The 21,689-nt window shown below is 42.4% G+C and overlaps 1 protein-coding gene across 1 annotated transcript in view; it reads right to left on the reverse strand.

Annotated features, from left to right (window-relative positions):
• Positions 1–694: 694 nt before the first annotated feature.
• The window catches only part of CMYA5 (cardiomyopathy associated 5), a 46,178-nt gene continuing 25,183 nt past the window's right edge, over positions 695–21,689 (reverse strand). The window contains exons 7-14 of the mRNA XM_042804709.1: positions 20,285–20,406; positions 16,870–17,019; positions 15,678–15,824; positions 12,066–12,210; positions 4,580–4,713; positions 3,938–4,037; positions 2,701–2,877; positions 695–1,340 (exon numbers count right to left, since the gene is read on the reverse strand). Of these exons, the coding sequence (XP_042660643.1) occupies positions 1,088–1,340; positions 2,701–2,877; positions 3,938–4,037; positions 4,580–4,713; positions 12,066–12,210; positions 15,678–15,824; positions 16,870–17,019; positions 20,285–20,406 (1,228 nt within the window). The 3' untranslated portion in view covers positions 695–1,087. The remainder of the gene's footprint in view (positions 1,341–2,700; positions 2,878–3,937; positions 4,038–4,579; positions 4,714–12,065; positions 12,211–15,677; positions 15,825–16,869; positions 17,020–20,284; positions 20,407–21,689) is intronic.

Raw genomic sequence — 21,689 nt, forward strand, 5'->3', positions numbered from 1 at the left:
ATGGGGGAAAATCAGCATCCTATTCCTTTGCTGGTATCAGCCATTTTTTAGCTTCCTTGTTTTGATGTCCCTGAAACACTGTGCCTGGCTGGTGTGATGCTGGTGCCAGTGTAGGTAACAGGAGAGAGCAGGAAAGATTCAGGAAAATGTCTGCAAGCCTGAAATCAAAAGTATCAAATCAGTAAGTGCAAAGATAAAAAACACTGATGGAAAAGGGGTAATCCATAAGAAGGCCACTGACAATTTGACTCTTCTCCGAGATCCCAGATGGCAACCTACCCTTCACCTTTGAAACCACCTAGGCAACAAATTGAGGATGAATAACATATGGAAAACTTTTAACACTACTATCAAGTTTCCTCATACAGGTGTTTCATGAGTACCTATCTACAGGCACAGATATTTGTCAGGTAGCTGTCTGTCAGTCTGCTGTGAGCAGGGTAGGTAGGTGTTGCATATTAAACTTGACATGACTGTTATGAAGACTAGTCTGGGACTCACTCATTTTGTAAATATGGCACTTTCTAAGTTCCAAAGTTTTCATAATTTGTGCATTTAAAGAAAAGACTTGGCAAACAATAACACAAGATACATTAACTTGCAGAATGGTTCGGTTCTTGAAATGTTTGTACATTTTTCAAACATATTATCTTAGATTTGGGCTCCGACTGTCCTGGCAAATGATGAAATGATGGCTTTCAAGTATTGCAGTGAGAGATGCATTTATTTTATACACAGGTTCATCATCAACTTTAAAAAGACAGCTATCACTGTCATTATTTTCACAGGGAAAGTACATTTCCGCCCCCCCTTGATGTTCCTATCTAACAAAATCTTTTTTTCCCCTCAAAAGTACTTCTGTGTATATCACTAGGTGCATGCTCTATCCGAAGGAGTTCATTTTCTCTCTAGGTTCAGGGTGATTACATGGCTGAGCACTAACTACAGTTACTGATGACATGGGGGGAGAGCTGTGTGTGTGGCATTCATCGGTGAAGACTAGACATCCCTCCCTGATATCCCCCCTTCCCCACCCTGTCGCCTGACGCTGTAATTGCCAGTTTTCCTGGTAGCGTGAAACAGGGGATTAACTGTGCTTCACGAACTCCGGCAGCTCCATGCCTGTGCGCAGGGTAAGTGATCCAGCCTTCTCCAGGGCAAAGGCTGGGTGAGCAGCATCAGTGAATTTGTGCCTGATAGTGAACAGCACCAGTCCTCTCTCTGCATTGAAGAACAAGAGTCTGCCACCACTGTAATCCAACAGGATGCCAATCCTGGCCACGTGTTCTGTCACACAGACATCACTCATCACACCAGTATGAAGAAATCTGTAAAGAAAGCTGTGGGAAAATGGAAACCAGAATATAATGTGTCTCCTCATGGAAAGTTACCAGAAATAACCTATGGCTTAATTCCCACTTATTAACAGGTGGCTGCATACAGCAGCATATCATGTGGCAACAGCATTTTGCTCAGTACATAAGCAAAATGAATGTGGCATCGCTTCAATGTCCTTCCTAGCATGCTGATGAGCCCTCTTACCTGGCATCTTTGGAGTCTCAGGATAAAAGCAGACTTGCTGTAACCATATTCATAGAATCATAGAATCATTTAGGTTGAAAAGACCTTTAAGATTTTTGAGTCCAACCATTGACCTAGCACTGCCAAGTCCACCACTAGACCAAGTCCCTAAGCCCCATGTCTACACATCTTTTAAATACCTCCAGGGATCAACCTCCAGGGATCAGCCTCCAGTGACACAACCACATCCCTGGGCTGCCTGCTCCAATGCTTGACAACCCTTTCAGGGAAGAAATTTTTACTAATATCCAATCTAAACCTCCCCTGGCGCAACTTGAGGCTGTTTCTTCTCGTCCTATCACTTGTTACTTGGGACAAGAGACCAACACCCACCTCACTACAACCTCCTTTCAGGCAGTTGTAGAGAGCAGTAAGGTCTCCCCTCAGCCTCCTTTTCTCCAGGTTCTATATCTTTCTCATTACATGTCATTGTGGGTATTTAAGAATGAGCTCTGCTTTGGCAAAACCCTTTGTATCTCAGGTGTTTCATTTAGCTAGTTGGGTTCATACATGTATATGATTTCACACTAAAAAAAGCACACTTGTTTAGATCAAGAGCACTCCTTCAGATAGAGTGTGCACCATTAACAGGGTTATGCCTTACAAACGTCCAAGCAGCCTGGCACTGGCCTGCTGAAGACTACACCACCACCCTGCAGTTCTGCCACAGTGGCAGGTGGGTGCCTATTGCTGTGAAGGACAAGGCAGGAGAAGACATTCCCTATAGAGGCTTGAAATCTCCTGCAGATGGAAATAGATTCTAAAAAGACTGCATTTATGGAAATAAATACACCTGCTGGTATTTTGTGAAGCAGTTCAGATATGAGCCTGGAATGGCAAAGCAGTGACAAATTAGTTTCTTAAGTTTTATTCACTGGCTGGGTGAAAGGTGGTAAATTGGTCTGAGATTAATTTTATTTTTTTTAAGGTGCTTTACAAGATTTTTTTTTAATTAAGAGGAAATATAAAGTTCCTTTATAGTTGTCCTTTTCTTATTACTCAAATTTGCAGAAAGAAAGCAGGTGGATCCTTTCTGCTCTTGTGATTCTTGAAGCTGGCCAGCTTTATTTACATGAAGCACAAGTAACTTTCCAAGCAACGAGACTGACTCAGCTTTACCTGGTTTGTGTAAGACAGCACCACATGCACCAGGAGGTATCACTCAGCCCCAGGATGCTGCTCTGTGATATTGCCTCATAGCAGATCCCAATCCTGTAGCTTCTACAGGCAGAGACAACAATTTCCCAGTAATGACATCCCCGAGCAGGCAGCAGTTCACCCAGGACTGAAGGAAACCTGTGTGTGGAAGAGGCATACAGTAAAGTGAGTGTGGTGGCAGACCAACCATACTGTGATATTTCTCACAGTTATGTCATGCAGCAGCATCTAAAATTACTAATGGATTGTACTCTGTGCTTCTAACTGCAGGTGTTTATTAAGGATATGAATGCTGTCACTGGGAGTCATTTCATCTTTGTACTGAGATGCACTCATCTTAAGGAGTGAAAATCATTCAACTTTGCCCCAAAATTATATGAAGTTAGCAAAAGATGGAAAAGGTGACTTTGGAGCCAAAATATGGACCTCAAATTTAGAAGGCTTGTTCAAACTAGAAACTGTGGCTCTTCTACATGACACAGTAACAAACATCTTGTGTGCTTTCAGCTGTAAGAGTAAACAAATTGCTTAAACCAGTAATACCTCCTTACCTTTTAAGAAACTATATCGGCATGGCACAACTTACACAAGTGGACCTGTGTTTGTGATGAGACCAATACCAGTATTTAAAAAAAAAAAAAAAAAAAAAAATCTTGTTTAGAATGGATGGATCTAGCCTGGTACAACCACTCTAAACATATCCCAGGAGCACTTCCTAATTCTCCAAAGCCACAGATGCTTTGGAAGACGTTACCAATAATTCCCTAGAGGACCAAAGTATGGAAGCTGGATTACTTTTAGCCACAATATATTAAAAAATAAGCCCACAGATCTGGCCTTTTCGGGGCAGCAACAAATTGCTTTGAGACTGAAGTGCTCTGAAGGATTAAGCAGTGACCACAGACTGAGGCAAACCCAGCAGTCCCAGTAGGTACCACTGCCTTTGGCTTTCTGGCATTTCTCAGTGAGACACTGAACCCTTCCCAGCACCTACATCAATGCTGCTACAGGCTTTATTGACGTATTACCATGTTTGAAAGGGAGGTCAATCACACAGAGTCTAGGGGCTGCACAACTGAAACAATTCAGTTCTACAAAATTAGTTAGTGTCATGTAAAAGCTACCTATAGGCAAAATAAGAATGAGGTATCCATCCTGAACCCCGCAGGGTGGTCGTGCTTGTCATGCTGCTACTCACCCAGTGAATTTGGTTTTCTCGGGAAGGCGGATCACTGTTGCATTGGAGGAGATTTGCAAAGCAGGATGGGCTGTGTTGCTCAGCAGGTGAAATCGAGTTCCTGATACAATTAATGACAAAGAAACATCAGTTCTGAGTGGCTGGCAACGTTAACACGAGATGAATCATAAAATGCTAAACAACAATTACTGCCATCTTAGCTGGATAGGGCTGCATTTGCTGGCAGGTAGGAGCAACAGAAAATTGGTGCGAATACAAGGAGTCATCCAAGCTGTGCCCAACTGGGACAGCAGTCTAACATTCAGAAATGTAGCTAGGTGATAAAAAAATCTTCAGTATTTAATAACATTGAATAATTTTCAATCAACTGCTTTTTCAAAATAGCAAATTTGAATTTTGAGGCTGGTTTGGAAGAACCATATATGATTTAACACTATTTATCTGGAAACCTTAAAGTTTAAATCATCCGTTACATAAAATAATATAAAAATATATAAAAGTATAAAATACGGTCCCTTTTACCTCAATAACATTCTCACTCCCGCATCAGAAAGTTCAGGTATGATTTCTGGAGGAAAATTACATCTTTGGCTGCTTTGCCCCTCCATCCCATTATTTTGACATCAGAAAATGGTGATCTACCTTTAGTTGAGATGAGAGCTGCTTCACTTTGTTCACTTGTCCCAAATGGGTTGACAGCTCTCAGGTAGAAGAAATAGTTCACATTGGGCTCCAGGGATACTTCCAGTTCAGGTCTCTTTATACCAGCAAAAGATCTGCAAATTTTGAATATTTTCATACATGAAGTAGTATGCAGATATCCAAACAAGGAAAGAATAATTTAGGCAAACAGCTAAGCTGCCTAACAGTATTGTTGACTACTGAAACAACAGGCACCATAGAAAAACTCCAAACTGGAAAGGTGAACACTGCTTCCACAAACCGGGTTATGTAGGAGCTTCAGCAGTTTACTTGAGGGTTCCTCCTTTGACAAATTTTCATGTCTTTGTTCCTGTACCACCTTCTTTCTCAATGCAGTCATTTGGTGTAATGCTCACCTTATGTTCATTTTGCAGCGTAAGTCATCACATAAAATGCAAGCAGCACAAAATCAAATTCTCATCTGGCTCCTATGAGAAGCCTGCTTTACAAAATAAACAAGCTTCTGAAAAAAAACAAACCTTTTAGTTAATTCAGTTGCATGACAGTGAATACACTTGTGTTTGTACTGCCTGGGCACATGCTCCAAGTACAAAAGAATGGATACCCTTACCTGAGACTGCACAGAAACCATGCACTTCTTATTATGAACAATTTGCTCACAAATTGTTCATCAACGAAGTCTTGGCTCTGTCTCCAGCACAGTGCTGTGCACTCTAACAGGCTGGTTTTGCAAAAGGCAGCAGCAGGGAAACCGCCTTTGCACAGTGCCCTGCTTTGCCTATGTCTCCCCTTTGTGGTACCTCAAAAGCTCCAGCCCTCACATCCTCAGCTGCTGACATCTTGACACACTACTGGACAGTGAGACTCAGCACCCACTGAATCTGGATCACAGGTGCTTTGAAGTGCCAGTGAAAGTACTTTGGATGGCTAGAAAAGTGCCAATTTTATTTTCTATATTGTTTGGAGTATGAAAGATTGGCTTAACAAATTCTTACACACAGGATCCTGATTCTCCTCATTTTTGCCTCATATGAAAGCAGCAAAGCCAGACAGTATATACGCACTGCATGGTATGCCTGCAGGTAAAGACTGTTTAGCTGTATAAGGTAGATAATTTCCTCCCAGAAATGCTTATAGGAATCTTCAAGGCACGTATTTAAATTCACGAACAGGACACATGCCTTTGGAGACTGTGCAAGGCACTTTCCTTTCCACCTCAGGTTTGAGAGTGGAGCCCAGGATGGTTCCCCTCCTGCAGGTGATATGTCTATGGGAAGCTAGATTAAACAAATTACCTTTTCCAGCACTAATTACTGTGACCCCAGAGGCGGTAAGGCAGGCAAGTCGGCAGTCAGGTCAGATCGTTGCTATTCATTTGTAGTGACTGTTTTTCCACATATATCCCACCAGAGAGCAGTACAATCTGAAGAATAATCAGTGCTCATCCATCAGGATTATTCACATGCCTGCCTCTGCTGCATTTATCACATAAAGATAAAATCCCACAGCCCTACACACAACAAACTCCTGCTAACACCACATAGAGCTCTGCGTCTAGGAGAATGGCATCCTGGGGAAAGATTGGTGCATCATCCTTATCAGTCTGTAGCAGGTATTTTGTACTGACAGCTGTCATTAAAAATGATTGAAAGCGTTGAGAAAAAGCACTGGGTGCTCCTGTGATCTGTGTTTTCAATTTGAAAAAAATTCAGAGTGTTTGGGCCTCTTGTGTGATCAACGCAGGGCCATGCCACCTTTGGGGAATGTGTTACATTAATCCTGGAACTGATGCAGTAATCTGAAATGGGTTGCCCAAACATGATAGCAATTGCACAGTTTGCTTCACCCCTGTAAGTAACCAAAGCCTCAACCAAAAGAGCACTTCAGCAAGGCACTAGGAGTTTGGCAGGCTGGTTGGATCTTACTGAAAGGTTCAGGGAAGAGGTGCAGCCTGATGAGTTGACTGATGACAACCTGAGATCTTTAGACTTGAAAGAGGAAGACGGATCACCTGAGTATAGGGGACAAGAGAAAAAGGAAAGATGAATTGAAGAAAAATGCAAGATGGGAACTGAGCAAGGAGGCAAATATAAAAGAAGTAACAGAATGGAAAACTGGGATGGAAGCAGAGGCAAGGAAAAAGAAGTGGGCACCTAAGCTTTGAAGAAATTTGTACATGCTTCCTAGACAAGTCTCACCCAATCAGTTCCTTAAAAGCACCATCCTGACACCTTTGATATGAATCTGAAGCACAAGCCACTGGAAAGAAGTTTTGAGCAAACAGTTACAAGTGAGATGAAGTGAGGATATGCTAAGCTATTTGTTGGAAGTTGTTTGTGGCAGTATGCAGATCAACATATCTTAAACACAGTGATGCATTCTGTATGGCTCCTTCTTCTGTCTTCTGGAAAATATAATGTAAGTCACTATCCTGCCACAGAAATCGAGAGATCTTCTTTTTCACTAAGTGTTATTTAACCAATTAATAAAATACAAAATAATTTCTAAATCCAAGTAGAGACGTACATTCTGGTGTAATAAGTAGACATGGGATATTGATATTCTGGAGTCTGGATCCCAGCACCTGGGTATTCAGAGAAGATTTTGGGTCCAGCTAATTGCAGAATAGAATTAGCCATCAAAGTTCACACTTGGGTCTCTTTCAAATCTGAAATTCTCCAAATCAGAATTTGGTTGCATGTTTAAATCTGAGATCAATAGAATGCCTCTTTGCAGTTGTAATAGTGAGACAAAAAAGTCCAGACTTTAAGCAGATCTGCTCAGTAAAACAGTGATCAGATTTTGAATGGCATTCTCTGCTTGGTAATCTATTTTAGCCAGCTTTAATCTGCCTAAGAATAAAAGCCCATTAATTTGGTCTATGATTAAGGCTTAAAAAACAGTCCTGTTGACGCCAACTAATGAAACAGAATATACCAACAAAAAGAAATTTCATTTGTAACACTCTGAGCCAAGTCCAAGCTCACAAGAGACTGCATCCAAAGAAGAAATAGGTCTTGCTATGTTCTCTCCTTCTGTCTAGAAGATTAGGGTGAGGGTGAAGTGAATACTTTGGGGTCCCCAGCAATCACTGTAGTTTGTCATGCTTCAGGTTTATCCTGCAGTCAGCAGTAAAAAAGCAAGGATGAGGAGAAGGTATGATTACTGCTTGCCTTACAGCATACGGGTCATGCGTAGGAGAAGGGAAGGGAAAATGCATCCTCACTATGCTGGGGGAAGCCTGTTTAATTTCTGAGTTCTTGTAACAAGCATTGCAGCTAGACTTTCCTCAAGCTCACCTTAATTATTGAACTGTGTAATTTTGGTCATGAAAGAAAGAGAAATCCACCTACAACTTTTCTAATGTCAGCTATTTTTTACTTTAAATACACCTGCCTACTTTATAAATGATTGGAAATGTAATAATGTTATTATCAAAGCATGAGGCATCCTGACCTTTATGTGATCATATATGCACTGTCCTCACAATGTCTTGGTATTACGATACAAAATTCAGTGCACAGAAATTCAAGAAACATTTGAAGTTTAGTATTTAAAGTATCTCCTCTTATTCCCTTTCTTTACAAGAAAAATCTTTAAGTCTCAAGATACAATCTCCAAATTTCGGGAATGTGCTATTCAAAGGAGAACAGAAAGGAGTTATATGTTTCTTCACCTTTAAATTGCCAATAAATATTACAGTAGCATTTGTCTGTTAAATTTGTGATTTCCTTGGTTTTAGGGAAATCTGAAGCTGTGTTTTCCTGCATGTTTCTCTCATGGGCATCCTCCTTTATTTCAAGAAAACAATGTCTAGAGTGTATTTTTTAACATTGCATGAACCCAGAAAATGATATGCCTTGCATATCACATTCAGAATGCCCTCTGTGCCGTAATTGTAATTTCCACCCCCAAGATCCCACTGAAACAGCACCTCCAGACCTGTGCTGGTACCACCTGTGTGGAGTTAGAGCTGAAAGTACACAACCTTCTCAAGATCTGTGTAGAAGCACACGGAAGGTGTGCACCATGAGCAGAAAAAAAGCTCATGAAGCGAAAAATAAAGAACAAATATCTCTGAGTTTGCTCCCATCTGTGCTGTATGCTTCCTTTCCTTCCCTCTGTCCCAGCTTTGGCTGTTTTGGGGTTAGATCACCAAGCCACCACCTGCAATGGCCTTCACTTGCTTCTGAGATGTCAAGCCCAGCACAGCTAGAGGGGAAGAAGATTCCCTGTTTTCCATACTTCATTTCCTGAGCTGGCAGGACAGTCATGTGGGAAAGCAACAGGAGAGAGGCTTGGTCTCCTTTTTCCAGCATTAGATCTCCTCTATAAGTAGACAGAAAATTTCAGCAGTGATGGTCTCACATTAGAGGAGAGGATGACACTCAGTCACTTCCACTTTTACAAATGCACCTCATACTGTACTAATTTCTGCCTCCCTGAGTCTTACAGATTTCTCATGATGTGATACACGGTTTCCATCTGAACAGCCCACACACCTAATCCCTGGACTACATTTCTCACAGTTTTCAATCTTCCACCCACAGCTCCATTGACTTCTCAACACAAAGAGGCTGAACAGCAAGAAAATAGCAGAGCTCTGGAAACTGAAAGAAACATTTCAAAGCTTCAAAAAGATTCTGGAAAAAAAAAATCAACCTGGGAACAAGCTTTAAAACCACAGAAGCAGTCTGGGGAGTCATTGTTGCAGAAGATTTAAGATGGTTTTATATGAAACCATGTCCCTCAGATGGCAAGCTGGCAAGAAGAGAGAACCTAAAGGGGAAAGCATAGGTTCTTTTTATGGTATTTAGAAGGAAACTTTTAAGGAGGATTTGTTTTCAGATGTGCTCCAAATTCTCTCCCTGGGGAGCTAGGACTGCTCTAAGGACCTCCCTGGAGATATTCAAAAGCCACCTGGGCAACTGGCTCTAGGTGGCCCTGCTTGAGGAGGGGTGTTGGACCAGATGATCTCCAAAGGTCCCTTCCAACCTCAACCATCCTGTGAGATTCTGTGATGTGCTGGAGGCTACAGGGAGATGGCCCAGAACAGGGGCTCCATGCTTGACTCTGGCTGTTCAGTGGGGGCATTTCTCCCTGCCTGCTTCTTGGTGGTGTTCCTTGCCTTGGGTGAGCTCCCAGAATGACATCTGTGAAAGAAGCCTTGTGGATGGAACCATGTTTCTTTCTCCAAGACTTCCCTTGGATGTCCTTCCCTGACCTCGACTTTCAAGCTGTGCCCCCAGCAGCAGCTGTATGAACTTTCCAGGGCTGCTGAGCAATGTATCTGAACTCCCACCCAGGGACTGGGAAATCTCTCAACTACCAGGATGCCACAAGCATGAGAGGCACAGGCTGTCTGTCAAAGGGCTCTACATTTTGACTGGTCCCCATGAGCGATGATCAGGAAACCTCTGAATAGCAAACTCCAAACATGTAAGGAAAGCAACCACAAGAAACTAGACAATTTCCAGGTCCAAATGTTAGGTGCACATAAAGACAGTTGTATTCCATCTGATATAGGTACTTAACATACTAACTCTAAGCTCCCTGCAGGTACTTCCAGAAGGCAGCTTCTCACTATATCAGTTATGTAAAGAACTGATTTCTAGTCCTAACTCGCACCTTGGGGACCTTGGATGAGAGCAATACAGGTAGTATGCTCCATCTACCAGAGGCCTCTTTTTATCTTGGCTTTATGCAAAAAATGAAATAGAAATCTTAAAAAAAATTCTTCACCACTGAAATATGTTGTGCCATTACAGAAGCTTTCCAGGTTAATCTCACAGGCTTGCTTTTGGAAAAGGAAAGATGAGCACTGCTTGGAGGGAAAATAAGTGAAAAAATATGGGTTTTGACACTGTAAAAAGAGGTCAGAACCATTCTACAAATACAGAAATTTAAACTACAGAAATTCTGAGAAAATTCACGATTTTGTCCCGTGGGAATTTTTCACACTTGTCACAGTAAAAGGCCAGCTTCTGCCCACAGGGAGGCCAAAAAGTCAAATGTGACTCAGTATAATTACAAACATGTTAGTTTTCTCACCAATGAGAAAGGGAATGGGTCAGTTCTGGCAGCATTTTGCCATAGTTATCACCACACAAGCAAGCTGCTTGCTGTTATTGACACCTCGCTCACATATTACAGAAACAGGCATACTTTCTGGTTCACTTTTTGAGAAAAAAACACAATTTCAGTTAACAATAAAGAAACTTCAGGGAAAGCACACAGCACAAGTTTTGGGAACATCTACATTATCCCTGACTAACAGTGACTTTGGAAGGTTGACAGGGACCTGATGGCCTCATGAAATATGTATGAAGCAGAGCAGGTCATGGCTGCCTGTTGAGAGGCTGGAAAGCTGGGTGAGACCTATCCTTGATTGCATTAATGCAACATGCTGGTACTGCATGAAAAAAAGGTCTCCCGACCCTGCCGAAGTTTTTTGTTTCAGTTTTTAGCCTACTTTTATAAGGAGCAAGGCACGCACAATTTCACTGTCGTACTTGTCTACTAGAAACCTGTGAACACTTTAGTCCACTTAACTAATTTTGACATCAGGGGCTGGAGCTCTTCCCTCTCTGCCACATCTCCATGAAGTCCATGTGAACTAGCTCTGGGGTGAAGATCCTGACTGGGGTCCCCGGGAGGTGAAGGAGACAAATTCAGCTGGGCTGAAGCTCTTCCTCAAGGTCCTGTATGGCAAGGCACCCCCTGTCCCCCCCTCCCTGCCACCTCCCAAAGCTTTTCAGACCTTTGAAACCGTATTTTGCTGGAGTATTGTTGTCGTTGATTTGGAAAAACAAACAAACAAAAACCCTCAAGACCCAAGGAAATACCGAGCACCACATAATTTTCTCTGCGTTTCAACACTGTGCATGGTTTCACAGCTCAGTGGTGCCTATGTTCTGCCCCATCCTCTCCTCTACACAGCACACACCAGAGAGGATCTGGCATAGGCAAACACCACCCCCAATTTCAAAGCTTCTCTTTGGGTTGCTCTTTGATGCCTGTGGCATGCCTGCTTGCCTGGGCAGCGCTGAGCTCAGCTGTGCTTTGGAAGGCATCTGCCTGCACATCCAGAAAGTGCAGATATGTCACCAGTATTACTGGGACAGCAGTATCACCCTCACTATGCCCCAAGCTGGCTCCTATCTTGCTCACCACAAACTGGGCCAGGTTCCTCCATCCCGCTCCTTCCCATGGAGTTGAGCTGCCCTCCCCTACCCCAAATGAAGGGGATTGCCTGGTTAAGCAGAATAAAAAGGAAGTGTTTTTATGCCTCAGCCTAATCTCATAGATTAGTTTCCGTTCTGTAAATTCCTCAGCACGTAGAAGCAGATTTCTTCCTTTCACGGCTGAAGGCGGAATAACCTCTTGTGTAACGACCTGCATTCTGGGGGATGCTCATTAGTGGCTGCCTAATCCGGCCGAGCAGTGCTTGCAAACTGGCACTGACCTGAGACCTTCTCCTTCCGGCGAGTGCTGCCGGCAGTACTCCAGGGTGAAGGACTCCGCCAACGCCGAGCCGGCACGCCAGCGGACAGTGGCCGTGTCCCAACACACCGTGCAGTCCTCGGCCTTGATGGTGGGGATGGCGGGTGCTGGGGACACAGGGACATGTTAGCCGTGCTGTGAGGAAGGCACCACAGGCTGGAGGGGAATGCTTGCGAGGGAAAGGAAAAGTTTCCCCCCAAATTTCCCCCAAAACCCACAGGGTGGGTAGTTTCGCCCACCCGATGGTGATCTTCTGCTTGTTTGTGTTTCAATGGCAGAGGGCTACGTTACTGGGAAAAAAACCCACACTGGAAAAGTCACGGTGAGTATTTGTGCATTTCTGCACATCTTTAGAATGCAAGTTCTGAGATTTTTACACCATTCCTCAAACACATTTTCCTAATTTCTGCCAATCTTCAAGGAGCAGAGCACCAAGGCAGTACTGTCTGCAGCTCTCCCTGCATCACCTCAATCCTGTCCTCAACAGTCCCTGTATGAACTGCGCTGGAAACAAATATGCTGCTGCAAAACCGACAGGGAGATGCTGACTTTCTGCTTAATTACGCCCTGTTTATTTTTGCAGTGCTAAAATTTGGTCCTGTAATTTCTCTTTTTTAGAGCCTCAGTTCAAGAACTACAGGCCCAACTGCAAGACAGAAAATGGAATGTAAAACAGTGCACTGAATGCAAGTAATCAAAAGCTATTGTGTGAAATTGCATACCCAACATCGCAGGCTGAAAATGGATTAGTTGCATTCACTTGCGCATTCCCCTTCCAGGGGATAGCAACATAAATGAACCTTACAACCTGGTGTTGAAATTCATATTAACAGTCTTAATATCAATCCCGAAAATAAAGGTTATTAATTAAAAAAAGGTCATAGAAAGTTATTTTGCTTTTAAAGAGATCGGGTTCCAAATAGGAGGCCTAAGACAAGAGTATAAATTAGACAATTTTATGATAAGATAATCTTATGGAACTGCAACAAGCATTCCAGGTTCATTCTGTTTTATCAGAAAAATAATTTGTTACTAATAGAAAAGGAAAAACACCCACAAGTACATATTGATTTCCTGGTTTAATGAAAATCAGGAGGTTAGCAGTTCAGGTTAAGATGTACTTAATGTTTCACTACAGGAACAACTAATCTAGGTATTCAGCAGAACAATGAATCTGTGGGATAGATTCTCATCAGGTAAGACATCTGTGTAGCTCCCCTAGCAATAATCCCTTAATTCTCTTCTGACATATTTGATTATTGTCTGTTTTTAAATGCATCTGTTCCCAAAGAATTAAAAATTAATAGCTAAATCCCCTAACACCTGCATTTAGCAACTGACACACATACCCACATTTATGTATGTGCAAACAGTATGTCACAAGACATCAAGCTTTTTTTTTTTTAAAAAAATTATCTGTCTAAAGAGTAGATGGAGTGAGCATACCAGAAAAAGTTGTTACTGTGCTTTTGAGATTTTTTTTTAAGAAATTAACTGCAGTTAGAATATATATCTGATTTCCTTGTAATATTCCAGCACTCATATAAGTGATCGTATAAGAGGCAAAGAGCCAAAAAGTGTAAGCTCTTACCCTGTCCCTGAGAAAATCACATAGGTTTTGAACAACAGCAGAGGGTGCATTCACTCCTGTGTCTTTAGGACTGCAAAGAGCCTTCATCCAGAGGTCAGTTTGAGATGGACAGAGAGAGGGTGGGATAGATGGATACTTGCCTTCAACATCATTCCCTCACAGAACATACTGCTTGGAAACAGCGTGTTCCCCTGGGGGGTGAGGACAAGCTGCAAGTTTGGGAGATGGAGGAGCAGGAGGCAGGAGGTGCTGGAGGGATGCTCCAGCAGCACCCGCCTGCGTTCCCCACAACTCCCCAGGCCCACTGCCACCTCTGGGGGTGCAATCCCAACAGAGAAACGTTGTAGGGGTTCCCAACACCTGGAGGAGGCACATCTTTGATCCACTGTTAATGTGTATGTTCCTGTAACTGCATAAACCAGCAAGTTATTTTCTTTTATGTGCCAACTTTTAACCTGAATTACTAAAAATAAAGTCTAAATTATTGCTTCTGGGTTCATTGGGCTACTTGAAGAGTCAAAGTATTCTAACTTTGTATCAGAGTAACCAGGCTCACACTGAAGCATTTTTCATGACTGGTGCTCATCTTTCCACATTTGGTGTTAAGGGTTTTGAATCAGTCACTGCTCAGCAGTGTCTTCACAAGTCCATCTGGGGCTCAGTGCACCCCAGAGGGAGTTCATTTCAGCTTCAGGGAAGGTGTTTAATGGGCCCTTATTTGATCTAGTTTATTTATTTGCTTAAAGAAACAGGCCAACAGAAGTCATCAAAGACTTAAGGAAATTAACTTCTTCACAAGGCTTTAGTTTTAGGAAAAAGAACTGTGAGCCTGATGCCAAAAGGCAAAGACAGTTCTTAAAATTAACAGCTTAAGAGAGGTGAGAACCCTTTTTAAAATTTTTATTTATTAGCTTTTAGACTTATTAGGTAATAGCAATTCATTATTATTTGACCATTTCACAGGAATTTTGAACCATGCTCACAAGCACATTGCTGAGGCTATAAAATTTTAATTTTTGCTTTGAATTCTCTGGAAAATAATATTTGCTAAAAAAATGAATAGCAGATTGAATATCAAGGAGAATTATCAACAAATTTGAAGTCTAGTGGATTAAGCTAAGGGCTTGAAGCTGTGGTTGCTGCCAAGTGATTTCAACAATACACTCAGTATTGTACAGTTATTTCATTACAAAATTGTTAAATGCCCTTGTCTGTATTTTATGACTTCAAGAACAGAATGATTCTTTTTATCCTGCAGCACTAAAAACAATGTCTGGCAAGAAGGCCTCAGACACAAGGCCCTTCACCTTGCTCATAATTCAAGAAGCAATAGTTTTGTCATTACAAATTATTAACAAAATTAAAGCTCAGAAAAATTAATCAGTCAAACGAAGCTCATAAACAATACTCATCTAATTACTCATCTGAATTTATACCACTTATACAGCAGCAGAGCCTCTCAGCCATACCTGAGATTTGTGTCCCACTGAGCTAGATTCATCATGTAGACTTGGTAAAGCAAGCCTTCCTTTGAAAAGTTAATAATTTAAATCAATGCAACATAGATGTATTTGGAATGATGGCAGAGAAGCAAAAAATGCAACGGTTTCCTCCATTTTCCACAGGAGAAGCAGCAGCAGCAGGGAGCAGTCGAGTGGCTTTCCCAGAGCTTCCCTGGAGCACTGCAGCACGCTCAGTACAGAAATTCATATCGTGCTGCCCCAATGCCCCAGTCATGAGACCCAAGACTGGAAATATCTTCAAGTCTGAATGCTTTCAAGTTTCCTCCCAGGAGCCATTATGCTGCTATCTCTTAGCAAAAAGGGAAAACGTGAGTTGCCTGCTATCTGCCAAATGGGCTATATGAAGCAGTTTCTTCAGTTTCAGTAACATTATGGACTGGAAATGGTCTAAGGACCTGATAATCAAACTTATGATGATCAAACACCAAAACAATAATCAAGTGCCAACATATATACATACCCGTTTTAAAAATGGCTTTTTCACTGGGTAAGCTACAGCCTGTGCCATTCACAGCCATGACCCACACACTGTAGCAGCGATCTGGCTCCAGGTCCTCCAAAATGCAGTGGCTCTCCTTCACCGTCACTCTGTACTCTTCCACCACAGCTAGGAGGAACACACACACGCATGAGACATCACACTCATGTGTTACACTGGGAGAGCCTATGACTGTGACTTCCAACTAACATGTAAAAACCGGTCAGTTAAAAAAATCCAGAAAGGGTTACTAGCCAAGGTCTCCATATTTTACTTTGACTCAGTTTTGACAGAAGGTTTCTGACATGCCCCTGAGTTGAGTGCCCCACAGATGGCAAAGGGACACTGTGGTCTTCAGTCCTACTGAGGACTAGACCAAAAATCTGGAATGTAAAAACATCAGTTATCAACTCTAGTTTCACCACTCTGTAACATAACAATTTCTCATAATGGACTTTATAGCTCTCAGCTATAAATCAACTATTATAAAAAGCCCTTAGTATCCTTCAGCATGCACACACATACACACATTCATGCACATACACACATGCACACACAGATTTGTGCAGAGCCCAGTTGCTTAAAGTGGCTTTATAATCAGTCTTAGCTTTTTAATGAATGAGCATGTCAATCCCCTTTTCTCAATTTCATATTTAACATTTGAAATATTTTAATGTCATTTTGAAAAAAATCTTTGTCCACCTGTGGAAATACCAATTATCTTTTCCTGTAATTTTTTTATTAGGACACATTTCCAAAGTCCATTCAGGGCCCTAAGAACCTGATGAAGCCTGTCCCTTTGGGAGCTCTATCTGCAGTCCCCATGAGTACCCTCAGGGCAGCATGGACACAGCCTCTCTGAAGATCAGGCCACTTCATAAAAGTGCACCTCAACAGGGGTGTTGATGCTTCTCTGCAAACAACTGCCTCGCGCTTTACAGACCACGGTATTTATCTTGCATTTTGGTGGATGAAGGAGAGGAAAGGGAACAGCATCTACTTCACACTCTCCTCTACCATTACCCATCCTTAGTGCTAGGCATGATGTCTTCACAGACCCTCTTCTCTCTGCATCCTGGACCCTCCACTGCAGCTTGGCCTCCCCTCTGCTGACCCCAGGGCAGAGCAGAAAGGACTCCCAACATCATAAATGCAAGACCAAGACCTTACGCACCCCCTGCATCTTTGCTGCCTTGCAGCTCCTCCATACAGTAGACCTGGAAGCAGTCAATGGCATCCCCATCGTTCACAGCCCAGTAGACAGCAATGGAGGTGCTGGTGGCTGAGTCTGGTTCCTGAGGTACCACAGTTGGTGTCTGTGGGACTGAAAGGAAAGTCTCTTGTTGTTATTCACAATCCTGTATTTTCAACCAAATTACTGTCAGATTTGTGATGCAACCTGGTTGTTTATTTTCACTCAGGTTTCTTATTTCCCTAAAACAACAAGTACATGAAATAGGGAATACTTGTGCAGTTTTAGATCAGTTTGTCCTCCTAAACTAGGAACAGAAAAATGTAACTGTTCAGCATTGGAATCTGTCCTTTCATCTCACAGTATGAACAAAATAAGATCCTAGTACCTGAAGCCAGCGTAATGCATGTGCCCATGCCCGTGCTCTTGGGATCCTTCCCTATCGGGCAGGACCCATTATGCAGATGAGTCATGGTACACTTGTTTGTTTCCAACTGCATCAGGGAGCCTCCCAGGGCTATGGCAATCCTGGACTTGCAGAGATGTCATACGACTCCAACGATCTCTCTCCTTTCAGTCACAGGGAGAGGTCTCCAGCGCCGCGCTCCGCTTTGCTGATGGAACGCCAAGAGACTCCTGATAATTTCAGGCCACCTCCTCAGAAAGCCCAGAAAACCCTGGAGCCTAATGCAGGCTCCTTTGGGTGACTGCATTCTCCATTACCTGCCCTTGCCTTGCAGCACAGGCATTAGAGGAGAGGACACCCTATGAAGGAGATGACCATGAAAGTGGAGACTGAAAGCACTTCTTTGTAACAAACAGCACAGGACAGCTTACTGATGGGGAGAAGGAGTTTGCAGAAGAAGAAAGCCTCCTCCAGAGACAGACATATGTAGCTGATACCAGAAAGGTGAGCAGGGGAAAGGACCTGCCACAGCAGGAAGGGATTCATGCAGCATGTCAAACCCACTGACACCGACTGCAGCAGGGATGTGCTTTAGGCAAAGGACAGCTCTAACAGCACAGGGAAGCAGGAGGCTCCCTGCAGCCCTGGGTCCACCCCTGCCCAGAGGAGGACTCCTGTTGCGGGTGCACAACTAGACGCTCCTGCCTGGCATGGTCATTTCCACACGGACCCAGTGGACAGAGAACCCTTGGTGTGCAGGTGAATCTGAGCTCAGCCAAAACACCCGAGCCCCATGGGACAACCAGGAACACCCCTCACAAAGGATGTTTCAAAGACCTCCAAGGCCCCTCAAATTTCATATAAACTTTGTCTCCCAATAGGCACAGATTCATCCCTCATGAGATATTGTTTCCCTCTACAATTATGGCTTAAAAGAAAGCGAGGGGAAAGAAAGAAGCAAAAAGACCCAAAAGATGTTCATTGTTAAAGTGATTGCAGGGAATGAAAATACATGGTTCTATTTCTTCACCCAGTAAATTTCCATATTGCATGAATGCTCTTAGAATCTCAGCAGAAAGCTTTTGCTTTTTTTCAGTTATCTTCACAGTAATGATGATGATCCCCTGTGGCATGAACAAGGCAAATGCAGATGCTGGCTGTTTCCTTATGATTTATACAGAGAGCTATGAGTACAGTAGCATTACATCTGCTTCCCATTGAAAAAAATTATCCTTCTCATTGCTAAAAACAATTCACATTTTGTCTTTTGACTGCATCTAGTGTCGGTCAATTTAAAAATTTATCATCTTTAGGAAAAGACTTTCTTTCAGTGGACCCGGTGGGGAAACAAGCTTTTCTTTTTTCTTGTGAAGCTGCCTAGAAACTGCTATTTATGATTGCAGAAACCCCACAACTGCAAGATTTATTATTATGCCAAATATGAGCAGAAGCTAGCTTAATGAATTAAACTTCTGAAAAAAAGTTATAGATCAAAATTCAATTTAGTAACACTAAGAAACATTTGATTTCTAATTTCCTTTCACATAATATGAAACAAACTTTTGAAAGGAAGTAAATTCAGAGCAAGCAGTTAAACTATTCTCCTCAAAACCAGAACATTCATGTGTTACCAAAGTGAAGGTCCCTTTAAAAATTAATTTCTAAAATAAATGAGATATTTGCACCACAGGTTTGACTAAATCATATTTTTCAACAGAAAAGTGTGACATTTTCTCATCAGTTCAGTTTTCATTGAAGTGCTGTGGTATAAGGAACTTTTTTCTTCATGATCTTTTTATCTGACTTCCTAAAAAAATTACGCGGAGATAACACTGCACGCACAAGTGCCTGTCCAACTCCACTTGAGAAGCTTTGAATGCCACAGGCAAATTCATACAAATCTGACAAGGACATTAAGTCCCAGAGATATTCAGTTCCGCTGGGTCTAATAAAAGTAGTGGTGTGGAGGAGAGAGACCATCTCCCCATAGTGACACTGCTGAGTGCACTCAGTTCTTATTAGACACCAGAAAGTCTGCGCAAGATGGCACTTCTCCAATGTCCCATTAGGCACCTGAAAATCCAGCCAGGAAACAAAGCACCATATGGAAATTGGTGCTCTAGTTCCATTGCTCAGGGACCAAACATGTGAGAAAGAGGCTTCACCTGAAAACCCAGAGAGTGACTACAGCGACAGTGGTGCATGTGACGGTTCATGGAAGGTCACAAAGCATGACAGTGAGATGCAAAATCCCTAAACAAACCTTCTCGTGAGAGAGGAACACTGCAGTGAGTCCACGTTATGAGGAAAATGAATCCACAAGTTGGTGCTGACAAAATCTTCACTGACAGCTGTCCAGATCCAGATGATTTCTCCAGGTGTATATACAGGCAGAGAAGAAAGCCCACACAGGCAGGCTTTCTACAGGACATGAAGTATCAGACAGAGATGAACAAGTCCCTTTATCCTCCAGAGCAGAGGTTGTTTCCAGCTACAGTTAACCTCTCTCCCTTTACATCCCATGGGGGTTTCAGGTACCTCTGTTCACTTTTCACAAGCCCAGGGACCTCAGCTGTCAGCCAGCCCCCTGCTCTCCTCCCCACACCAGCGGAGCTGGGGCTGTACCCCTTGGAGAAAGAGAGCTCAGGAGACTCTTTGATTACCTCTTCTGTCCCTGCCTGCAAAGGAACAGCGACTTCTTTAGCCCTGGGATATTTACAGATAGAGATCTGCCAGTCTGAGGTACAGATATCTGAAATGATGCAAGAATCCCCTACTTTAGCACTTTTCCCTCTGTTGCTCATCTTAGTGTCCTACTATAAGCCAAACACTTGTGCACAATTAGACTTCATTTTACATTCAACTCTGATTGCTAATTACATGGTTTGCAAATTTATACTTCTCAAACATATTCTGTTTTTAGCTTCCTAAAATTTCCAAAGTATTGCCAAAACGTTAGCTTTTGTAAAGACAATATTCAGAAATTCTTACCAGCCACATGTTTTAAGGAATGCTGGTTGCTTTGTCCTGGACTGTCTGCGTAGTGTTCAAACAGTGAAAAAGCACTGGGCACCTTTTCTAAAGAAAGGGTAGTATCCATTGCAGAAAGTAACCTATTTGGAAGAAAAGACATAGTTGTCAGTATAAATCCCTTGTGGCATCACATAGTTTTCCAAAGGCCAGAAGCAAAGACCATGCAACATATGCTTTTCAAAGTATTTCCCATGAACTTGAGAACAACATGCAAGTAAAAGCTGTTTCACTGATTTTGAACATTTAGAGCATACTGTGGTTTCAGATCAGGAGCACACTGAGAGTGCACACAGTCTGTATATGCTTAACGCATGAGAATGTGAGGATCTGAAGTTCACAGCAAGACTCCCAAGAGCACAGGAGTTTGGACTTACTAACACAGTGCCTTTAAAGGTTACAAACCTTAGAGCTAAACTACAGCAGCTGACTCCAGAGACGTAATGTAAAGCAGCTGCTTATGGTAAGCAAAAAAAAAACATGAGAAGGAAGATAGATTCCACTTAATTAGCCCATATTTGCTGAGTTCATTATAGGAAAAAAAACAACATATTTTTAACTCTGAGGAAGAAGCGGCTTCAAGGAAATGAAAGATTCTTTTTTTTCAAGGCAACTGAATTTTACCTTTCTCTCTTTCTTTTTTTTTCAGTCACCAAAGTAGTTAATTATGCATAATCTTAAAAAAATGCAACAAATATAAAATATACTTTCTTTAAAAAAAATACATGCATTGCTATATAGACTCGTTCTTAACCTTTTTTAGCAAGTCAGGTATTACCAAAGTAAAGTAATAACAAAACCTACGCACAAACCAGAATAAACTTTAAATTTAGTGTGTAAGTAAACAAGTAAAGACCAAGCATGCAGAAAGCCTTGGAAAATTGTTTTGTCCTACTATACCTGCTCTATTCTTATGCAATAAACTACATGCAGATATGTGGCCAGACTGTCACATTTTGACTTCCAACAGGTGAGTCCAAATTTATAGTCCTAGTTCTGCAGGTTAATAGGAACTAGGAAGGAGTGTTTGGCACAGTGCCTTCAGACCGCTCTCCCGGGTTTGTAATGTGACCACAAACTGGAACCCTCATGCCACTGTTATACCCTAGTCTGTGTCAGCACATGTAATTCTGTGATGGCTGAGGCAGCCCTGACAAGGGTATGTTTGATATCCACTGTGCAATGCCCAAGCCCCTCGGGCAAAGTCAGCGGTGGTAGTGTGAGCAAAGCAGCTTTGGGACTCGCATAAGGGGAGCCTGCAGCCAGCCTCTCTGAATATTTGTCGTTCACCTTGGAAGATTTATTGGGGGAATATGGGCTTATAATCAAACACTTCTGTCATGAAGGATGGGTCTCACCAAAATGG

This window comes from Tyto alba, unplaced genomic scaffold (genome assembly GCF_018691265.1).
Source record: "Tyto alba isolate M040663 unplaced genomic scaffold, T.alba_DEE_v4.0 Super-Scaffold_42, whole genome shotgun sequence".
Classification (NCBI taxonomy): Eukaryota; Metazoa; Chordata; class Aves; order Strigiformes; family Tytonidae; genus Tyto; species Tyto alba.